General features: G+C 44.4%; 3 protein-coding genes across 6 annotated transcripts; 1 reads left to right on the top strand and 2 right to left on the bottom strand.

The window, feature by feature from the left end:
- The first annotated feature begins 70 nt into the window (after nucleotides 1–70).
- On the top strand, nucleotides 71–4,139 carry dnajc21 (DnaJ heat shock protein family (Hsp40) member C21). 3 transcript variants are annotated; one of them, XM_076043715.1, is made up of 12 exons: nucleotides 71–477; nucleotides 784–877; nucleotides 990–1,113; nucleotides 1,270–1,401; nucleotides 1,500–1,804; nucleotides 1,889–2,028; nucleotides 2,157–2,253; nucleotides 2,404–2,577; nucleotides 2,672–2,720; nucleotides 2,796–2,941; nucleotides 3,541–3,628; nucleotides 3,723–4,139. In XM_076043715.1, the coding sequence occupies exons 1-12, from the start codon at nucleotides 381–383 to the stop codon at nucleotides 3,879–3,881; spliced, it is 1,605 nt and encodes a 534-aa protein (XP_075899830.1). In that variant the 5' UTR covers nucleotides 71–380; the 3' UTR covers nucleotides 3,882–4,139. The 3 variants fall into 3 exon arrangements, with proteins under 3 accessions (XP_075899830.1, XP_075899829.1, XP_075899831.1); XM_076043714.1 differs by having other exon boundaries at nucleotides 3,532–3,628; XM_076043716.1 differs by having other exon boundaries at nucleotides 72–477; nucleotides 3,544–3,628.
- Nucleotides 4,140–4,577: 438 nt separating this feature from the next.
- Nucleotides 4,578–10,216, bottom strand: agxt2 (alanine--glyoxylate aminotransferase 2). The gene is made up of 14 exons (XM_076043717.1): nucleotides 10,040–10,216; nucleotides 9,210–9,298; nucleotides 8,924–9,114; nucleotides 8,702–8,825; nucleotides 8,530–8,624; nucleotides 7,785–7,878; nucleotides 7,511–7,604; nucleotides 6,854–6,954; nucleotides 6,648–6,740; nucleotides 6,271–6,403; nucleotides 5,805–5,893; nucleotides 5,571–5,720; nucleotides 5,086–5,184; nucleotides 4,578–4,804 (listed from the first exon to the last, which is right to left on the bottom strand). The coding sequence occupies exons 1-14, from the start codon at nucleotides 10,134–10,136 to the stop codon at nucleotides 4,697–4,699; spliced, it is 1,557 nt and encodes a 518-aa protein (XP_075899832.1). The 5' UTR covers nucleotides 10,137–10,216; the 3' UTR covers nucleotides 4,578–4,696.
- A 714-nt stretch (nucleotides 10,217–10,930) lies between these two features.
- Nucleotides 10,931–19,090, bottom strand: prlra (prolactin receptor a). 2 transcript variants are annotated; one of them, XM_076043695.1, is made up of 9 exons: nucleotides 18,952–19,090; nucleotides 15,487–15,580; nucleotides 15,260–15,392; nucleotides 14,701–14,870; nucleotides 13,641–13,807; nucleotides 13,277–13,418; nucleotides 13,060–13,156; nucleotides 12,805–12,874; nucleotides 10,931–12,720 (listed from the first exon to the last, which is right to left on the bottom strand). In XM_076043695.1, the coding sequence occupies exons 2-9, from the start codon at nucleotides 15,554–15,556 to the stop codon at nucleotides 11,728–11,730; spliced, it is 1,842 nt and encodes a 613-aa protein (XP_075899810.1). In that variant the 5' UTR covers nucleotides 15,557–15,580; nucleotides 18,952–19,090; the 3' UTR covers nucleotides 10,931–11,727. The 2 variants fall into 2 exon arrangements, with proteins under 2 accessions (XP_075899810.1, XP_075899811.1); XM_076043696.1 differs by having other exon boundaries at nucleotides 15,487–15,577; nucleotides 18,952–19,057.
- Nucleotides 19,091–20,361: the final 1,271 nt, after the last annotated feature.

Genomic DNA, 20,361 nt, shown 5'->3' with positions numbered 1-20,361 from the left:
GCAACAAGCACGCGTGCCTACAGCCCTCTTAAACACGTTAAGGAAACAAGAACAAGTCTCGCGAGATTTAGCGGTGTCAGTCCCAGCCATATCGCCTGGATGTTATCAGTGTTCTCGAGTCCTGTGAGCGGTATTTGTAAAATACTAAATTCTGTGGATTACTCTCCTCATTGCTGGTGTGAGGTAATGACTGTTTTTTGACATGCGAGGCCAGCGGGACGTGAAATGACGCGATCGGGCGTGATTTATGTTTCGTTGGTGGGAAATAATATTCCTTTTAGCATGCTACATTAAACTTAGCTAACCTCTACAAGTTAGCACCATATAGGATAGCAACAGTTTCCTGTATCACCGTAGAATAAACTAATAGTGCGCTTACAATGAAGTGTCACTACGAAGTATTGGGCGTAAAACGAGACGCAGGAGACGATGACTTGAAGAAGGCTTATCGTAAACTCGCCCTGAAGTGGCATCCAGGTAAGCTGTGGTCAAAACCTCATGTCCGAATGGGCTTCTGTTCTTTTTTTATGTATGCAACGTTAGAACCACTAAATACATTTTAAAATATGTTACATCGTACAGAGAAATATATTTTATAATACAGTTCTCTTTTAGGACCTTTCATCTTTGTAAGGAAGGAACACAGTTTATTTACTGGTTTAGCTACACACGTTCTGGTCTGTCATTCTTCTGTACGACAATATGACGCTGCTTCCCTGGGGGAAGTGTCTGTGCGTCTTCAACCCAAACAAACATCTGTTATATCCCTGTGAAATTTTCCAGATAAAAATTTGGACAATGCAGAGGAGGCAGCTGATCACTTTAAGCTGATTCAGGCGGCATATGAGGTGCTGAGCGATCCGCAGGAGAGAGCTTGGTAGGAGAAACGACATTCTGAGGCGTCGCCCCAGGCTCTTGTTTTTCTTATGGTTTCTCACAGATCAACCGTGGGTTGTATTTGTGATGGTTCTGTGTCTTGTGTGCTGAAGGTATGACAATCACAGGGAGGCTCTTCTAAAGGGCGGACTGAGTGGAGATTATGAAGACGACAGCGTCGACCTCCTGCAGTATTTCACTGTCACCTGCTACTCTGGCTTCGGAGATGACGAGAAGGTGAGTGTTTGGTCCATTATTTTCGTTAAACCCGCAGTCTCTGTATGTTGCGCATGCAGCTGTTCAACTGGCCTGCAAGCTGTTAGTACTACAAAAACAAGTTCAACTTTTAGCAATAAAGTGCTTATTTTAAGACAAGTATGTTTCTGTCCACAGGGCTTTTACGCAGTCTACAGAAATGTGTTTGAGTCCATTATCAAGGAGGAGATGGAGCACAGTAAGGTGGAGGAGGAAGACGATGACGAGGCGTTTCCCACCTTTGGAGATTCTCAGAGTGACTACGATACAGTAAGCCAGCCCTGCGCCTAGCAAATAAAAACAAAACATTTTGCACTGGGGGGGATTTTTTTTTTTTAGTACGCTGATTCCCTATCTCCTTTTCCCAGGTGGTGCACATCTTTTATGGCTACTGGCAGAGCTTCTGCACACGCAAGAACTTTGCCTGGAAGGAGGAATACGACACGCGGCAGGCCTCCAACCGCTGGGAGAAAAGGGCCATGGAGAAGGAAAACAAGAAGACCAGAGAGAAGTCCCGGAAGGAGCGCAACGAGCTCGTCAGGCAACTCGTGGCCTTTGTCCGCAAACGCGACCGGCGCGTTCAGGCTCACAGGAAGCTGGTGGAGGAGCAGAACGCCGAGAAGGCCAAAAAGATGGAGGAGATGAGGCGGAAGCAGAAACTCAGCCAGGCCAAGTAAGCCGTGAAACACACAGAAGACTAAATATGAGAGATTTTATGGTGTATTGTACTTGACCTTGTTTCTTGTCCTCACCCAAGATTGGCAGAGGAATACAAAGAGCAGAGCTGGGCAGCCATGTCTGAGCTGGAGAAGGAGCTGCAGCAGATGGAGGCGCAGTATGGACAAGAGTTTGGAGATGCATCAGAGAGCGAGGAGGAGGAGAACAGCGACGTGGGAGGTCAGTAGGACTGTTGGACATGATGTTTCTATTCCCCATATTGGGGCAATAATTGTTTCTTGTTAGTGCAAAACTCTTTTCTTTTTGCCTCTGCGTCATTTCCTTCATCTATAAATATTGATTGGCAGATTCAGAGCAGCCAGATGAAGATGAACTGACAATTGCTGATTATTACGATGATCTGTACTGTCCAGCCTGTGACAAATCCTTCAAATCGGACAAAGCGTGAGTAACGCTTCCTCTCTCCTGGACACCTTATCAGTGCAACAAAAAGACGATGGCTGTGATGTTTGAAACATGCTTTTAATTGCCTCACCCTCTTCTTTTTCTGCCTTTAAGATCCAAATTTTGCCCTTCTTTTTTTTCTCTCCACAGGATGAAGAACCATGAAAAGTCTAAAAAGCACCGTGAGATGGTGGCGTTGCTGCGGCAACAGCTGGAGCAGGAAGACGAAACGCTTGGCTCAAACCAGAATGGCGGGGAGGAAGGAGAGGAGAACAAGCAAGAAGAAGAGGAGGAGGAAGAGGAAGAAGACAAGCCGAGGCAAAAGTATGTGGCTCCATCTCTCGGCCAGTCCTCTTTTTTTTTTTTATTCTATTCTCTGAAGTGTATTTGCAACATTATCTCCTTTCTCCTGACTTAGGCTGTCCAAAAAGCAGAAGAGAAAAAAGAAGCAACAGAAAGCAGGAAATGTGAGTAAAATTTCTCTATTTGTTTTTATTTGTTTGTTGTAGAAGCTTTATTTATGGTTTCCACTGTGATATTAGAGCCCTCAGGTAGAAGAAGAACAAGGGGAGTTGGTGGAGGAGGATAAACCAAGGCCGGCTGCCAATGAGGAAGAAGCTCCCCAAGAGTCAACTGACCCTCCAGAGGCTGAGAAGGCCAACGAGCCCCCTTCCACCGAGCTCAAGAGGTGAGCACATCCTTTCTTACATAGAAAACCAAACATCTCCAGTTTGAGCCGCAGAAAATACCAAAATGCATGTTCCCAATTTTGGCCACTTGGTGGCAGTAGATACGCATTAAAAAAAACAACAGCTACGTTAGATATTTGCTCTGCAGAATGTTTTTGTTTTTGTGTCAGTAACTCTTAAACAACCTTTTGAAAGAAAAAAAAACTCCAGAGAAAAGCTTGTGAGGAAAATCTTAAAATGGCGAGCAGACTAAATCTTCAGCCGTGTCCCTTTGACTTGGCACTTTGGCATTGATCGAGTGGTGGACTGTTCGTTGGTTGGAGCTTTCTTTAATCTGCGTGTTAGAAGATGTGTCACGTGAAGAGACAGTGTGTTGTTTTGGAAAAAGCAAAAGCTGCAAAACTCTTGAGAAAGCGTCCTCAGAGATATTATTACCCAGTGAACTCAGTCAGCAGCACATTTATTATAAAATAGCTTGAAAACCAAATTGTGTAGAATGGAATGGGCAATTTGTGGATTTTAACATCCACCTTTAGTCTTTTGTCTAGAATCTGATTTTTTCTTTTTTTGTTCACCTGTGATCTGAAAGTTGCTCCAGCAGCTCTGGGAAGCCAAAAGGAAAGAAAGGAGGAAAAGACAAACCAAAGAACGTCAAGTCAAATCCAGCAGGAGAGCAGACTGAGGAGGTTTGTAATACTGTACTGCTCGTGTTTTTGACATTAAAAAACTTGTTTAATTGTTCAATATGAATTAATGCGTGTGTCCCTCTTCATGACCCAGAGCGAAGTCATCCTGCACTGTGTGACCTGCAACCACGAGTTCCCCACGAGAAACAAACTGTTTGACCACCTGAAGAGCAGCGGCCACGCCTCCGCCCTCTCCCACACCGCCCACAGTTCCACAAACAAAAGCAAGAAGGACAAGAAGAAGAACAGATAATGCCGTTTTTTCTTGGACAAGGAAACCCAAGAGTTGGACTGAATGCAGTGCAGTGCAGTGCAGTGCAGCGCTCCCAGCAGGAGAACATTAACTGGAGGAGATCATTTTCACAAAGTGGACTTCAATGGACTTGAGGTTTTTAATTACACTAATAATATGTGATGGTTTACACAAAAGAGAGGCTTCAGATTCCTGTTTCTCCTGATCAGACTGAAATTTTGTATATTTTTCCTTTTAACTTATAAATAAGGTTTGTGACATCATTGAGCAGGATGTAATGTTTTCTCCATTATCCTTCACTGGGTCTCTCGCTCCTTCTGTCATGGTGTCAGTATTACTAAAATAAAAGGAAAAACTGCATGTTGGTTTTCAACAACTGAGAATCCTCAAGAATGTACTTATTAGTACATTGACCTTTGCACGGTTTACATCTAACTTATCATCATGGCCTACATTTGTATGAACCAGATAAATGAGCATATCACCAAAGACCTGGATCTCTACATTTCCCATTGAGGCTTTTCTTGTGGTTGTTGTGTTGTTTTTTTACATCTCCATTGTAAAACTCCTCACTCAGAATTTGACCGAAATAGCCGGACCTGCATAGAAATGTATTTTTTTTTATCCATCAACAACTTAAAAAAAAAAAAATGAAGAAAGACACATGCAGGTAAATAAAATGAATGAGCAGAACAATTTACATGAAGCTTAATTTTATTGCAGTCCTGACTGGGCACTTTACTGCAGTGAGGTCTTAAAATTACCAGGCTAATGTGTAAGGCTTTGAGAAGACTTCCGGTCTGGTTTCTTGGTCTCTACCGGGTGTTTTTTTCCATGTAGCTGTGAATGGCCTTGTGGAAAACGGCCAGGAAGAAGTCTGCGTCCTCCGTCGAGATGCACATGGGAGGTTGGACGCGGAAGGTCTGTAGGCGGCAAAGACAGACGGTTGATTGGCAGCTGGGCCGGAGCACAGAATATTCATGGAACGCATGTTCGGCAACAGAGTGGCAATTCGAAGTACAAGGTGAGGCAATAATTACTGGCAGAAGAAGCTTTCTTTTCTGTTGCTAACATGACCTCAATGAAATGCTTGTGCAGTCACGCTGAAGAATTCTCATCTTAACTTTCTTATCTTATCCTCTTTTTGTTACAGTGTTTGGTTATGACATAAAAAACTATTGGGTTATTAGGATTACTGCATTACCTGGCCGTAGAGTCCACCTTTGCCGATCAGCACCCCCATGTCTTTCACATCTTCGAAGATCTCACTCATTGCCTCAGGGGGCAGCGGCTCCCTGCTGGCCTGGAGGACACGGACAGGGTGAGTAAGATGCCTGACAATGCACACAATAATTGAAAACCTTTCCACTTGGAATAAAAGTCTCAGACGGCTGGCACTCTGAAGTATTTCTGTGTTATCTTAATTTTAATTCAAACAGATTCATATGCCCATGGTTTCTGCCCTTCTCTTGCTTGCTCAGAGACTCAATAAGATAAATTTTGAGCGCTCGGTGCGCCGCAGCTGAGATCATCAACCCTTCTCACAGGTACAGATGGTCACTGCCGCTCCGGCTAATGGTTAACTGGGGCACGGCTGAACCGTGGCCCCCGGGGAGCCTCAGGACGGCTCGGCACGTTGTCCCAGCATGTGAGGAGCGAAAAACAAAAAAAGACACACACTCCAGCCACCTTGTCTTTCACCATCTCCACGCCGATCTGCAGGCCTTTCCCGCGGACGTCGCCGATGATCTCGTACTGGTCCCGCAGCTTGGCCAGTTGGGTCATGATGTGGGTGCCCACGTCGAGGCTGATCTGCTGCGTGCCGTCCTCTTGAATCGTCTGTCCGGGGGACACGGTAATCCATCAACGAAGGCAATTAAAAAGTCATGTGACAAAAGGGACGCGGAGCGGATGAGTTCTTACATCGAGCACCGACGAGGCGACGGCACAAGCAACAGGGTTTCCTCCAAAGGTGTTGAAATGAACCCCTTTACCGAAGGAAGCTGCAATTTCTGGGAAAACACACACACACACACACACACACACACACACACACGCGGGAGAGAAAATATCCTCACACCTTCACGCAACACTGATTCAAATCCAGTTGGAATTCAGAGCAACACCGTATTTATATAAAAAAAAAATTAAAAAAAAGTCCCGTCTTCTATTTTTTTAAAATGAGGCTCCAAATGTGAACAAAAAACAACCCAAAATAATTCTAGGTTGCCTCGGGTGGGAGAGGGGGAGCATGAGGTAACAAGATCCAAAAAGTTGACGGCAGGAAGAACAAGGTTTCAATGATCCATGAAGTCTTGACGAATGAAGGACACGAGTGATGGACAGACAACCTACAACTTTGGAAGTTGTCACGCTGCTGTAACGCTACCTGCTGTGGTGACAACAGCTCCCATTGGGAATCCATTGCCAATGCCCTTTGCCATGGTCACCATATCGGGAACAACATCGTGACCTTGGAAACCCCAGAAGTGGCTTCCTGTTCGTCCAAATCCGGTCTGGACCTGTCAGGAACGAAAAAATAAAACACAAAACAAAAACAAGATTTATCTGACAATTTCCAGCAGAAGGAGCTTTTAAATCAATCCCAGACTGCACCAGTGCCTAATACAGCATGGCCTCGTGTGGATATGTGAAATATTTACTGGGAAACAAACTGAATGTGAACCCTCTCAGTTTAGTGTCAAAGCTCTGTTTAACTATAATCCACCCAGAGTGATTCATTAAAATACATAGTGAGATTCGAACCTCATCAGCAATGCAGACTCCGCCTCTCTCTCTGACCAGTTTATAAGCCTCCTTCAGGTAGTTTTTGGGATACTGCACAGCTCCACCCACTCCCTGTGAAAAAAAAAAATCAAACACACACACAGACCCCATCTCATCTTTTAGAACCTTTTTCTATCACTTTCAAAAAAACTTCTACACCGTGTCACGCTGCAGGAATGTCGCACCTGAATTGGTTCTCCAAAAAATGCAGCGATTCGGCTCGGAACACTGGTGGCAAACGTCTCTTTGAGCTGGCCGATGTATTGTTCGTTAGCCACACAGTGACCTGCGGGAACAAAGTGTCATATCCTAAACCAGATGTGCTGGGAAGGCTGTTTCACTGGCAGGCTGTTTCACTAACTCTGGCAGTTACAAGTCAATCAGTCAAAGGGTAACTGGCATCAGACTAATTGATGTTCCACTACGAGAATGCACGGTGCGCCAGGTTTGATGGTGATTGCTCAGAAGTTTGATTTGATTTTTGATTTGATTTGAAGACATTCCACTGTGAGAAAGCGGAAGTTCTGGAAAATGGTGAAAGGTCAAAACAGGTAAATAATTAACAAAAGGAGACTTTGGCCTTTATGTTATTCACTAACCTTTTTGTCCCATTGGTAAATTTACAAGTTACAGTTTTATTTTTTTTAAGCGGGATGTATTTGTTTTTGTTTGTTTAAGAAGCGGAGCTTGTGACCATGTAATTGTAAATGGTAAATGTGTTCCATCAAAATTTCATCCGAGCTCAAACAAAATATTGGCACAACTGAGTGTTTTCGCATGGCAGGACAAGGGTTCGCTCAAGGTAAACATAATCGCGTTGACCCGCACATGTGTTCTTGTACCTTGGGCGCAGTTGCAGTCTCTAATGGTCTGCACAGGAGAGTCCCTGCAGTGGCTTCCTCCCCACGGGCCTCTGAACACATCGGGACACATGGTCTGTTTAGTGGGCAGAGAGCGAGTCAGTCGGACGGAACCTGACAGCAGCATCCACTTACAAACAGCTCGGCCACCGCACTGCTGTCTCAAAGATCTGCTTGGCCTCTTTCTCGTGATCGATTTGCACTATTGCATCATCACAACTTTGTATTTCGCCGTGATACATGAGCTGGTACATACGTTTGTGCAGCCTAAACCGTTGGCAATGGGATATTTATACGCTGCGGTGGAAGTAAGACCCATGGTCTGTGGGCTGCCACCGTGGTATGATCCTCTGAAGGAGCAAAAAAAATAAAGAAAATAATCAGAGATACAATGGGTATTGAAGGGCTAATTCAACATCACGGCATCTTAGCATAGTCATAAAAGTAGACGCCTTTCCTTTAGTTGCCAGTTCCTGTTGGCACAGCGGGCAGAGCCACTCAGTAAACAGGACATTTCACTCCAGCTTTCCCACCACGCCTCCCTCAAATACACAGCCCAACAACACAATACAACTTTTGTTGTATGTGTAACAAATATTGAGGTATAATTACAATACAAACTTGTCTTCAGAGCAAATAAAAGCACAAAACAACACTTCAGCATAGTGGCATTTCAAAAGCAGTGAGTCCTTTTTAGTAAAGAAATCATCCTTATTGCTAATAATTGAAAAGAATACTTGGAAGAAAATAAGGACATTAAGAAGTGAGTTTTTCTGCACATGCATTGTATATTTAATGCGTTTATGAATATAAGTAATATAACAACAGTAAATACATTTTAATGTTTTCTAAGTAATCGACGATGAAAAAAAAAATCTAATAAATGTATTTTGCCTGAAAAGCATCTGACATTAAAGGGTATAAGCATCAATGTTGAAGAAAAAAGATACAGAGTTTCACAGCAAGCACAATCGAAAACTTTTTTTCAAGCACAGTTTTACCTGAAAGTGATGATGTCAAAGTTTCCCGTGTGGAGCCGAGCCATCAGCATAGCCAGGTCGTTGGCTTCTGAGCCACTGTTGGTCAGGTATATCACCTGAAGAGGAAAAAAAAGACTGAATTAAGTTCCGACATGTTAAACCATGCTTAAATAATAAAAAGCCTCCAGGTTACCTTCAGAGGGTCGGGGAAATAGGAAGCGAGTTTCTCACAGTACTCATGGATAGGGGGGTAGACGTAGATGTTGGTGGTGTGCCACAGTCTCCTTAGCTGCTGCTCTGCTGCAGCTGTCACTTTCCTGTGGTCGCGGATCACTCCTCTCAGTTATTAACCTCACTAGCCGGGATAAAGCAACGGCGTGTGCGACATGACAGAGTAGAAAGCGAAGGACCTTACGGGTGGCAGTGGCCCATGCTGACCGTAGCCACACCGGCAAACAGGTCCAGATATCGTCGGCCGTCCACGTCCCACAGCCACTGCATGTGTCCCTGGTGGATGAACAGCGGCTTCTTGTAGTAGGTGATTTTCATGGTCATGGGGTTACAGTTTTGCCGGCGGATCTCCATCATCCTCTCCTTGGACATTCCCTGACCACAACGATGAACAGGGGAAACAATAAAAAAATGAAGATCGTGTTTTTTTCTCTATATTTTAAACGGCAGTGCAAGAACAGGGAGCTTACTTTGTATTCCTCTGGTGTGAAACTGCATGGTGGCATCTCTGGGATGTCTCCAGAGGGGAATTTGAATGCCACTTTCTGACATGATGCTCCTGTGGCCGCATCGAGGGGTTCAGGTTCAGACAGACAAAGACGTGGGTGACAAACTAACCATGATAAAAGGCACCATAGAAAGGAACGCGTGCAGCAAAGAAGCTCTATGCCGTTTGCCTTGGTTGTGCATTGTGTGTAAAAGTGGGCACAGTTGGCTGTACACAGATTGCAGAGGTTCTTTTTTTTTTTTTTTTTTTTTTTTTAAATCACCTGCACATTAAGTTTCAACTTCATTTTAACCAGGTCTGGTCACATTATGTGATTAAAATTATAGTTTTAGGTTCTAAATTTGGTTCTTATCGATGGTTGCTCATGCATATGCATTTCATTCCACAGGTCTTTAAGTGGCTAAGGATTTTTTTGTGAAAACTTTTAAATATCTTGAAACTCCCCTTTTTTTTTGTTTGTTTGTTTGTTTTTAACGGTTTGCAAACTTGTTGCAAATTTTCACTTTGGTAAAGAATGTGGTACCACTTGTTTGGCCCGACTGTTACGAGACCAAAACGTCAACACTTCTAAACATAGTTTTGTTTTTTATTCGAGATTTTTGATTTCCCTTTGTTTTTCTGGACTTTGACACGACCTCAGAAACCGCACAGAATCAAAACAAATAGAATAGACTCTGTTGAGTTTCAAACTTGTGTAACTATGACAACAACAAAAAACAACAACCAGCGCAAACCAGGTCGACAACAATTGGTAGGCTGTGCACAAGTTTCGCCGCAGAGGACTTGACTCACCGGAAGCCTGGTGGAATTTGGAGAAAGCGATGGCTCGACTGGACTGCAGCGCGAACGTGGAGCAGCAGTCCACAAACCGAGCTCCGACTTTCAGCATGTTACAGCAGAGACGTCAGAGAGCGAACAGCCGCAGGGACAGGCAGACTAAACTCCCGGTCAGAGCCGCAGCCGCATGGAGGGAAAGTCCACACATGCCATCACCTCCTCAGCGTAAACAATGCAACACCCCTCGAACGTCAGAGCTCCTGCTGCTGTGTGCGTACGCTGACAATCGTGCGTTGCCAGGGTTACGTGGTTTACTCGAGATAGATAGATAGATAGATAGATAGATAGATAGATAGATAGATAGATAGATAGATTCCCCCCCCCAAAAAACAAACAAAAAAACAAACAAAAAAAAAACTGAATCCACTAGGTTTACTACAACATCCCTCCACAGCATTGGGACTGAAGATCAGAAAAGCTTTAGAGAATTCAGGGAGGACTTTGTGGAATACGTTGGTTCCCAGAGGCAACCAAAAAAGTTTGCTGAGCAGTGGGAGCATACGGGTGGGGACAAACTGTGGCCACTTTCCCCACATAAACATAGCCGTTAGCTGTTAGCTGAGACTCCTTCGGCGGTTGAGTGGCGCCTGAACAGAAAAAAAAAAAAAACCTCTCGGCACCGGGCCCTCGTGGCAGGCGGCGTTGCAAATCTCAGCAGGGAAGCTTATCCTCTTTGGAGCGGTCCCCAAAGTAAGCCAAAGGTAAAAGTTAAAATCCTTGCCTGCCGATTAGTAGAGGCTGCTCACACCACTGTCTCCAGGGACTCTTCAGTTTGAATGTGGTCAACCAGCTGCCTCCATCATCCACGCACAACAGGTCCGTCCCGGGGAAGGATAACACTGAACACACTGTAGCTTGCTCTTTTATTATGCAGTCTGATAACATAATGAGGTAATGCAAAACAAGCATTTGATTTAAAAAAAAATAATACACAATCTCTTACCAATCTCTCATTTCTTAACTACATGGCCTTCCTGGGCTAGGCCTTTGTCACTCCTCATAACGTTAGATTGGCACAAAGGCATCACATGACACCTGCCGTAGAACATGTATGCTTTAGCTCATAGTACATGAAATCTAGCAGCCACTTCAAGTCTTCCCATCTCCAAGGACGCTAAACAGCACAGCTCAAGTGTCCAATCCTCATCCTCAACACTGATTATTTGTGCAAAAGGTGCATAATCTTTAAAAAAAGATTGGGTCACGACAAATCAAAACTTGTTGTGAGTCTACATTTCTTTTTTTGAGGACTTCACTCTAAAAAAAAAAAAAATCCATTTCAAAATCACAAATGTTACAATTAATCGTAAATTACATTACAAGTCTCTGTCTTGGCAAGGTTAGACAGGTCTAGGTACGACCCAGCGTCATTGTTACAGAGGGATTTCAACTCCCTTGACAATACTAAAAAAAAGTATTTGAATATTTATGATCAGTTTTTAATAGAACTGAAACAAAATAACGTAATCCATAAAATCAATCAGTTCTGACTCATGTTAAATGATTATATATGCTCCGACGTTGATTCTAAAGATGACTTCCAACTGAAAACTGCTGAAATGATGCATCTGACGGCAGACAGGTTTATGTCTTTGCTCTAGACCAAAGGTGGTCCTTCAAATCCTCAGAGCTACTGGGTTCCGCTAGTAGCTGGGTAGCGCTGCAGTGTCGACGTAACCGTCGGCCATGTGAAATGCTTCCCCCCGGGCGACCGCACTGGAGTGAATGTAGGCGGCGGGTTTCTTCGTAGCTGCGGACGACGCACACCAGTGGTCTTTGGCTCCGCCCTCCTCCTGCCAGTGGGAGTGGCTGTCTTCTGTTCCCTCCCTCTGAAGCAGCAGTACGTTGTCCTTCTCCACCCCCTTCACCTTACTGTAGTCGTCACCTTGAGGCATCCCCGGGCCGCTTCCCGTCTTCCTTAGAGTGACCAGTTCCTCCTCCTGGGCAGCAGGGGGTGGCAGCGCAGCGGCAGCAGCCTCATAGCGGCCGATGCTGGAGATATCGACGTCGCTGTGGGCCTGGAGCTGCCGGCAGGCCTGCGCGTGGGGGTGGAGCAGGTGAGGCTGCCTGCTGGACGAGCTGAACTGCCAGTAGCTTGGCAGTAGCTGGGCCTCCTTTGAGCCGCTGCCAGGCTGGCTGAGGTACGAAGGGTAGGAGCCTGGCGGGAACAGGCTGTCAGAGAGGTAGTGCTGCTTGGCCGCTTCCAGTGAGCGCTGCTGCTGCTTCTGCTCCAGCAAGTTACAGCTGTACTGCGGCACGGGGGAAAACACAGAGGGCCACGTCTTCACCCTGCCGCTGGAGACGTCAGGGCTCACCATCTCCACGTCGGCGTAGGCGAGCGCCCCCTCCTCCCAGCCCTTGTGAGACTCCACCCCTGCTCTCTCACGACCCGTCTGACCGCATTTGTCCATCAGCAGCGTGTGGCTGTCGCAGCTGCCGCGGCCGGAGTCGCTGTCGGATGTGGCGCTCTCGCACTTGAGGCAGCCATTGATCAGGAGTTTGCCCTCTGACTGCTCCTGGTCCTTAGAGACATAAACCTCCAGGTACTCCACCAGTAGGTCCTCATAGTCAGAAGACGAAGTTGGTGGGAAACCAGAAACCACAAGGGCACTGAACAGGTCCTCAGGCTTGCCATCCTAACCACAGAAACCAAGGAAAGTTTAGCCAGTCAGTCAATAGTAATAGAAAAAATCTTGGCAGTATTTTCAGAGCGTTTTTACCTTCAGAAGCTGCTTATCGAATCCTCTGATTTTAGGACCGGGGACTGGTGGCAAGATATAATGCTTTAAGCTGCACAGAAAAGATTGTATGTCAGGGCTTGGCACATATGATGACAATCAACAGATGGAGAGCTCCCAATATTTCAATTTCAATAAAAGCTAACAACAATATTTTAGAACTGAAGAGCATATGGTATACTCAGTTATCATAACCAAATAGGGAAAATTGAATGAGGAGTTGATGACCATCATTACCTGTTGCTGTTCATGTGGAGCAACCATGTGAAGATGAGGAAGAGAAAGGCAGCGAAGACGGTGATGAGGACCCAAACCGCCTTCTCGGGCTGGAAGTCTGCCACAACAACATGACATGTGCTTTAATACAATTTACAATCCTGTGTTGTGTCATTATATGGATGACAGATGTGTAGTGGACGTCTTTGTGTGCGATGGGGCCGGAGAGTGTTCTTACAGTCAGGGACTCGGATCTGAAAAGGAGAACTCCATTCGCTCCAAAAGCCGTGGTCGGGCTTGCAGCGCACCTGGATGACATAAGCGCCTCCTGAGCGCAGGCTGAAGATGTTGAACATCTTTTGCTGACCTGCAAGGTGCATCTGTGGAGGAGGACGCACAGCCAGATCACTCACGGCCCATTTACATTACTTTAAGTCAAGCTATAAAAATCTCAAACGTTCGGACTGATAAATCATTGGCTATACATTCATTCAAATGTATCACCCTAACTGCGGGACTAGTCAGTGACCCGCACAAAGTGCTTTATCAACACAGGGTTTTAAACTCTGGTTAGACAGAAATTTAAAAAAAAGGTTTAACACCTCCCACTCCTCTAGTCCTTCCAGCTTGATTCTGAGCTCGTAGATGAGTGTGATCCAGCCGGAGCGCGTGTCGGCCTTGTGCGGTGGTTCCCATGACACCCGCAGGAAGGGTAGGCTCTTTTCGTCCATCACCGTCACGGTTACCTTCTCCGGAGGATTAGGTTTGACTAGAGGTGCACAGAGGGTGAAGCAGGGGCGGGTGAAACGAGCACTGGTCAGTTTTGCCTGTTAGTTGTGACTTGGCGCATGGTAACATTATCCCAAACATTTCTGTGTCCGCGTGCTACTTGTATGTGTAACCTGTTTTCCAAAAGCGGAAAGGAGAAAGAGGAACAATGCTGTGACTCCCTGTTGGATATTTCATGGTGAACATGTTGTCTCTGCTTTCAACAACAACGTAGGCTGTTCGACATCTTATACAGTTTTTATCAAATGCTACATAATTAAAAGAAGAGCTATCCACAATTCATATTTAATAAGAGGGATGGAAGATGAACTGAATTTTCCTTGAGGATTTTGCCAAAAAGGCAAATATCATGAAAAATGCAGAATCAGCTATGTGTTAATCCATCTGCACATACAGAGCATCCGTTCTTTATCAGCGGCTCTGAAGTGAAAGGAAACAGATACGTTAAGCATCCTCCAAAAATAGCACGATGAGGCACCGCGGATTTAAACAAGAAACACATACACAGTAAAACACAGTGCAGATTTGGGGACTATTTTCATCCATGGATTAACAAGCATTTTGCTGCTCCGGTGATTATTTTTTTTATTGTTGGTTTTAGTGGAGGCTTTTTTTTTTTTCCCCAAAAAATGTCAAAAATTAATCTTGGGGGTCACGTGTCTCTTCTATTCTATTGCAATTTACCATGGCTGACTGTGCCACTGAGCAGCTGTGTCTGACTTCGCAGACATAAAAAGCATTGTTCTCGTCAGCCTCACGGGGATGCTGCACCTCAGATGTTAAACTCTTGGGAACCAATCTGCCCACACATACTTCGTCCTCCAACCTTTCCCCCCTCCCCCACACAACAAATAGTAACTCGCTTTCCCTCACCGATGTAAACCACATCTATGTCCACTGGGTCTGAGAAGGCGCTGCCCAGCCTATTGGTGGCCACCACGGTGATGTTGTAGTTGATCCAGATGGACGTGTCGTTCTTGTTGAAGAAGCAGGAGTTTTCTCCGGCCGTGTGGTAGTCCGGGCACTCATGCACAGTGTCGGAGCTGCGGGAGGGAAGTGAGAGAACGTTTGGCGGGCAATTTGCACGTGTTTGGACTGTGCAAAGTCACCAGAGAAAAGGAGAAAAGAGGGAAAAAAGCTTCTGCCCACTGAGGAAATCCTGAATACCAAATCTGGACAACTGATGTGACTATTTTTATGAGTTATGGTTGTCGTTTCTCTGATGTTTTCTTTGCATGTTTGTCTCATCTTTTTCAGGATGTCCTATTTTTTTTAACCTGTTTAATTACACACAAAGGTAGAGAATGCACACATGCACAGAAAAAGTGAAAGGAAATGGATGCCTGACTTTCAGAAACGCAGTGAGACCTTTAGCATATGGAAGCAAGTCAAGAGCCGCCTCATCCACCATATAGAAGAAGGAGAAACTCACTTTTCCTTCCGGTAGTACAAGGCGTATGTGGTGGGCAGGCCGCCGTCAGACCCTGGTTCCCACCAGCAGGTAAAAGTCTCTTTTTCAGGAGAACGGCATCTGGTCAGCGTTGGCTTCCCGGGAGGGGTGTAATCTGAGGACCGAGGGAGAAGGGAAAATGTACCAAAAAAACTCAATGACACCCACACATACATATGCGCACATAAAAAAAGATTCTGTTCACTTACGTGTTCCTGTTGCATGAGGTGTGAGGAAGAGTACAAACAGCAGCTGGATGGCTCCACCGGCCGCTTTCATCGTGACACCATCAATCTTTGACTTCTGGAAGGAAGAAAAGAAGGGTAATAAATGCGTGCGTGCATGCTGATGCAGTGGCATTTATTTCTGTTGTGGTCAAAACAGACCTGCACGTCCTATATTTAGTAACAACAAGACAAAAAAAATGTATTTGAGAGTGAAGCCTGCTGCAAAATATGGAAATCATATTATAAAATCAGATTGACGGATAAGCAGAGAAAACATTTCAGGGCTGATAAGAAAGGCCACCTATTTAGTTCTTGATTCTGACATGAGACAACATACACAACATTACATGGGACCTTTGAAAAAAAAAAAAAAAACACCAGCTGTTTGACGTCTCACTATCTGATCCCGTCATCAGACTCAACTTAAAGGGCCACTAATGTAAAAAAAAAAAAAAAAATTCAAGGATTAAGATTACATGAAATCTGACGTCGCAGCTGCAAATGTGATGAGTTGGGGAGGTGGATGGTTCTTGCACAGGGAATGTATGCTGTTTCACCAAGGATTAAAAAACATCCTCTCCATTCGTGTCGTCCTCCACCAGCTGCCGCATAACAGATTGCATAATCCGAGTCTAGGCATTTGCCTCTCTCTCTCTTTCAATAACAAACTCTCTCTCCCCCTCTCTCTCTCTCTCTCTCTCTCTCTCTCTCTCTCTCTCTCAGATACACAGGCACACGGGTACATAGGACCGCTACTCATGACTTTGAAATCGGCCATGTGCGCAGCATGTTTGTTACACTTACTACAGCTCTTTAGTTCTGACCTCTATTTGAATGATGGAGGAAATTTCAGCAGGTGACGCTGTGCCTACACAAAGATGAGCGAGCGACAATGATGACCCGCCGTCAGCCGACTCTATGACAGCTGGTGGGAAGCCCGTCCCCTCACGCGCTTCCTCGTGCGCTCTCTTTCGTTGCTTTGATTACGGATGACGAGCTCTAGCCGACAGCAGGAGGATTTGCGCAATTATACACGTGAATCCACAGAGAGAGGAGACGACTGGCATCGGTATTAAGCTGGCAAGTTTGCAGGCATTTGTTTCCATGTATATAGATCCCCTCTGCAACTTCAGAATCTTAACAGAAAACAAATCATTTTTTGTTATTGTTTTCTGGTTAGAAATTTGAGGGGAAAAGTACAGCACAAAGTTAAAAGGCTATACATTGGAGTTCTGTGGACATCCAAGAAATTCGCAAATTCACAAATGCCGGTGCAATTACAATTTTTGTGTGAACATTCAGTACTATAGTATGAACAAATTCCTCTTGGCCTTGGGGACAAGTCCCTGTACATGACTTATAAATGGAAAACTAAAGTAACTTTGTCAGGAAAGCTCAACATCAACAATGATAAAGCAGTTTAGCATTGTTGCTAATGTGACAACTCTTGTTATCCTGACATTTCCAGAGCTTTCAAGCCTATTTTTTTGCCTTTCCATAACATCTTCAAGAAATCCAATACAGGAAAAGAAAACTCCCCAAGTCTTTATGATTTCAGTCACGTCACCATGATCTGATAATTGGCATTAAGGTCAAGGCGCTGGATTAGCTTCTGCTTGCATATAGCCTTTTACGTAATCTGTAGCCCAAACTGAATAAGCTGCTAAGCTAGGGAAGTGCAGGCCAACAGTGTGAAGCTCTTCCTCACAGATAACGTTGGCTTTTAACGTGACAGTTCAGGTGAAATATGACAGCAACAGTTTTGTGCTTGTCTCTGTTTTATCACAACTTCTTTCAGTCTTTCGGTCTGACCAGCACTTGTCCTGCATGCAGTCAGCCCTCTGGACTCCTCTGATCACCGTCCACAAACACTTCTAACTACTTGCGTCCCAGCTGGACATCAGCCATCTAGCTGCACCTGCGTTTAAAAAAAGGGGTCTTGCCAGTATTATTAGCCTAAGACGGCTAAGTGGCACTTGCCAGTATAAATAATTAATGACTTGTGGCACACTGCCAGAAGGCTTGTTAAGAAATCTGATTATGACAACAGTGTCCTGTTAATTGGCAATAGTCAAAAATGCTCCATCATTAAGGGCTCAGTTCTGACTTTCTGATTATTTTGAACCGACGTCCTTCAGGTTTAAAAGAGCTCAGTGTAATTTTTAATGCTGTAAAATGGTAACTGTTGAAATCAGAACATATAGTGTCTATTAGATGTTTCTACTTTGCAACAAAATGTTTAGTTGTGGGTGAAAGAGTTTGGTATAAAGGACCCGCTCATCCCACATTCCTCACCTCTAGACTAAACAATTCCTGGCATTGTTTAAGGCAAGGAATGACTATTACTAATATAACTGGGACTAAATACTCTGTCTCATGCTCAGTAAAAAAAACTGCATCACAAGCATGAATAGCGACACATCAATGACATTGATGCCTTTAATATTTCCACATACACAACACAGAACTTCTATTTGTATGTAAAAGTTGCAGTCCCCTAAACAACTCATCAAAAATATTGTTTGCAAAAAATGAATGCAATGGAATTTTATTTGAGAAACTCAGCAATTCTTTATGTCATATCGTTGCTGCAGATATACTGAAATAAGAGAAGGATAAGTGGAAAAAAGGAACCCTTTATTTACAGTAAGCCATGCACTGTTTATGTTGGCGAGCCTAGCTGAGCAATATTTTTAAATCAAAATGTTTTGCCTTAGAAGGTTAACAACGCCATAACATTTACAGGTAAGTGACACATAAAAATGACGCAATGTGGGAAAGTGCTTTTGAAGGACAAGCAACTCTATAATGCTGGCCCGCAAAAAGCGTCAACTGCTGCAATCAGCAGGCAGACCCGCAGTCCTAAACCTCTTGTGCAGAGACAGTGAGTTGATCAGCTTGATGCTATTAAGGAAGATGGCCTCTCCTTAACCTGTCTAAGGACCTAAGCGGGAGGAACAGATCATGACAATGGAAATCCTATCTCCATGACACTGAAGCATCATCCCTTTCACCCCCGTGTTGCAGGAAATAACCTGCCCATCAGCCCAGTCACTGATCAGCCGGGCTATACCTGGCTACACCCGCAATAACACAAATAGGGGGCTACAACACTTTTTCTTTTTCACTTTAAAAATTATATATCTGATTTCCTATCACCAACTAGAGGACACTCTATCTATCTATCTATCTATCTATCTATCTATCTATCTATCTATCTATACTTAATAGCATTATGCAGTAGGTTAAACAAACAAAATAATACACAAGCCTATATCATTTTCTGGCTGTCTTGTTTCTGCACACACATGCTTAAATTAAAACGAATCTGTTACTTTCTGACGCATGATAAGAATGTTGCATTCAGGATTGCTCGACCAAAACGACCAAACAAATCAGAGACGCAGATAAAACAAACAAACAAACAAACACAAGCGCGTTTCTCACCGGCAGCTGAATTTGCTCCGCTGAGACTTCGGAACTGGTTTCACTGGTCCAAAGCAGACGAGCGTACGAGGTCTGAACTCCCGGTGACGGTGATGACTATCCCAACATCCACAGCGCTCCCTTGTGGTCCCAGGGAGGGCGGAGCCTCAACGAAGCCCCGCCCACGGAACCGGAGCGAGCGGGCGGACTGGAGGAGGAGAGCGGGGTGAGCTTTTGGAAAGCAGTTCGCTTCAAATGCATTCAACTCAACGCTGTGCAACATTTATGTGTGGGGGAAAAACATAAAATCAACGAGTGACAAGTGTGTATCAATCTGATTGTAATAAACCATACTGTACTTATTTTCCCCCACATGTTCAACAGAATTTGAATTTGCAATTTATAACGTGTTTCACTCTCTTCTTCATTTGCACTCACTGACGTAGTTTTATGTCTCGTGTACTTTTTTTATTTTTTAACTCTCTTGTTCTCTGCAGGCTATCCTTACACCTTGGGCCGCCTTGTAACACAATTTCAATGCTCTGTATATGATACACACCCTGTAGGGTTGACAATTATGCCACCTTGAACCTTGGACTAGAACCTTGAAGTTGCTGCTATTTGTTATTTACAAACAAAACCTCAAATCTCTACAGTATTATGGAATGCACTTTTTGACATATAGCCACACAAAACTCATTTCCAGCTGTACAGATAAAGGTCACCATACAATATCTGACAATTTTTTTTTTAAAAGGCACTTTTGTGCGTCACGCTCTTCTCACTCCAACTCATCAGTTTTGAGTATGAATAATGCATGCACACATCTCGTATAACGCTTGGTTCCTCTGTACAGAATAAAAACACCTCTCATTACTAATTTTATGCTTTGGCACCTTCCACCGCTCTGCACAGGAACACTGCTGCAAAAAAAACAAACAATTTTTTAGACTGTTGAGTGCTTGATAAACTTACTTCATTTACTTCCCTTCTAGGCTTCTTCTGCATACAGGAGAATGTTTCCTGGCAACTTGCGCTGGGATGTCGGAGGCTTTCTGGCTTCCAGCTCTGGTGTTTAACTAAACTCTTGCCAAAGCCAATTGGGAGTAAAGCTTCTGCTTTACTTTTACATGCTGTCCACCCTGGAAAAGACCTCAGCGAGATTCTTTGTTGTTGTCTCTCAGTTCAGCGAACTTCTGCCGCATCCACGCTGGTCTTTTCTTTGGCAGCAGCTGGGCTTGTCGTCTCTTCCCGTTCTCAGGCGCTCTTCAAGGAATTTGGCAGTGAAGGGCCAACAACAGAAACTTTTTAAACAGTTTCCCTTTACACTGCCACATCTCTTCCTTTTTCAGACACTTTACACCAGAGAAAAGGCCAAAGCTCTGGAACTCAACCTCACTTCACCACATTCAGTCTGTCATGCATACAAAT

The sequence above is a fragment of the Nelusetta ayraudi genome, unplaced genomic scaffold (genome assembly GCF_046127955.1).
Source record: "Nelusetta ayraudi isolate G7.1 ecotype Tasmania unplaced genomic scaffold, CSIRO-AGI_Nayr_v1 ptg000076l, whole genome shotgun sequence".
Lineage (NCBI taxonomy): Eukaryota > Metazoa > Chordata > Actinopteri > Tetraodontiformes > Monacanthidae > Nelusetta > Nelusetta ayraudi.
Note: the sequence above shows the minus strand (reverse complement) of the source record. Positions and strands in the feature narration are given on the sequence as shown.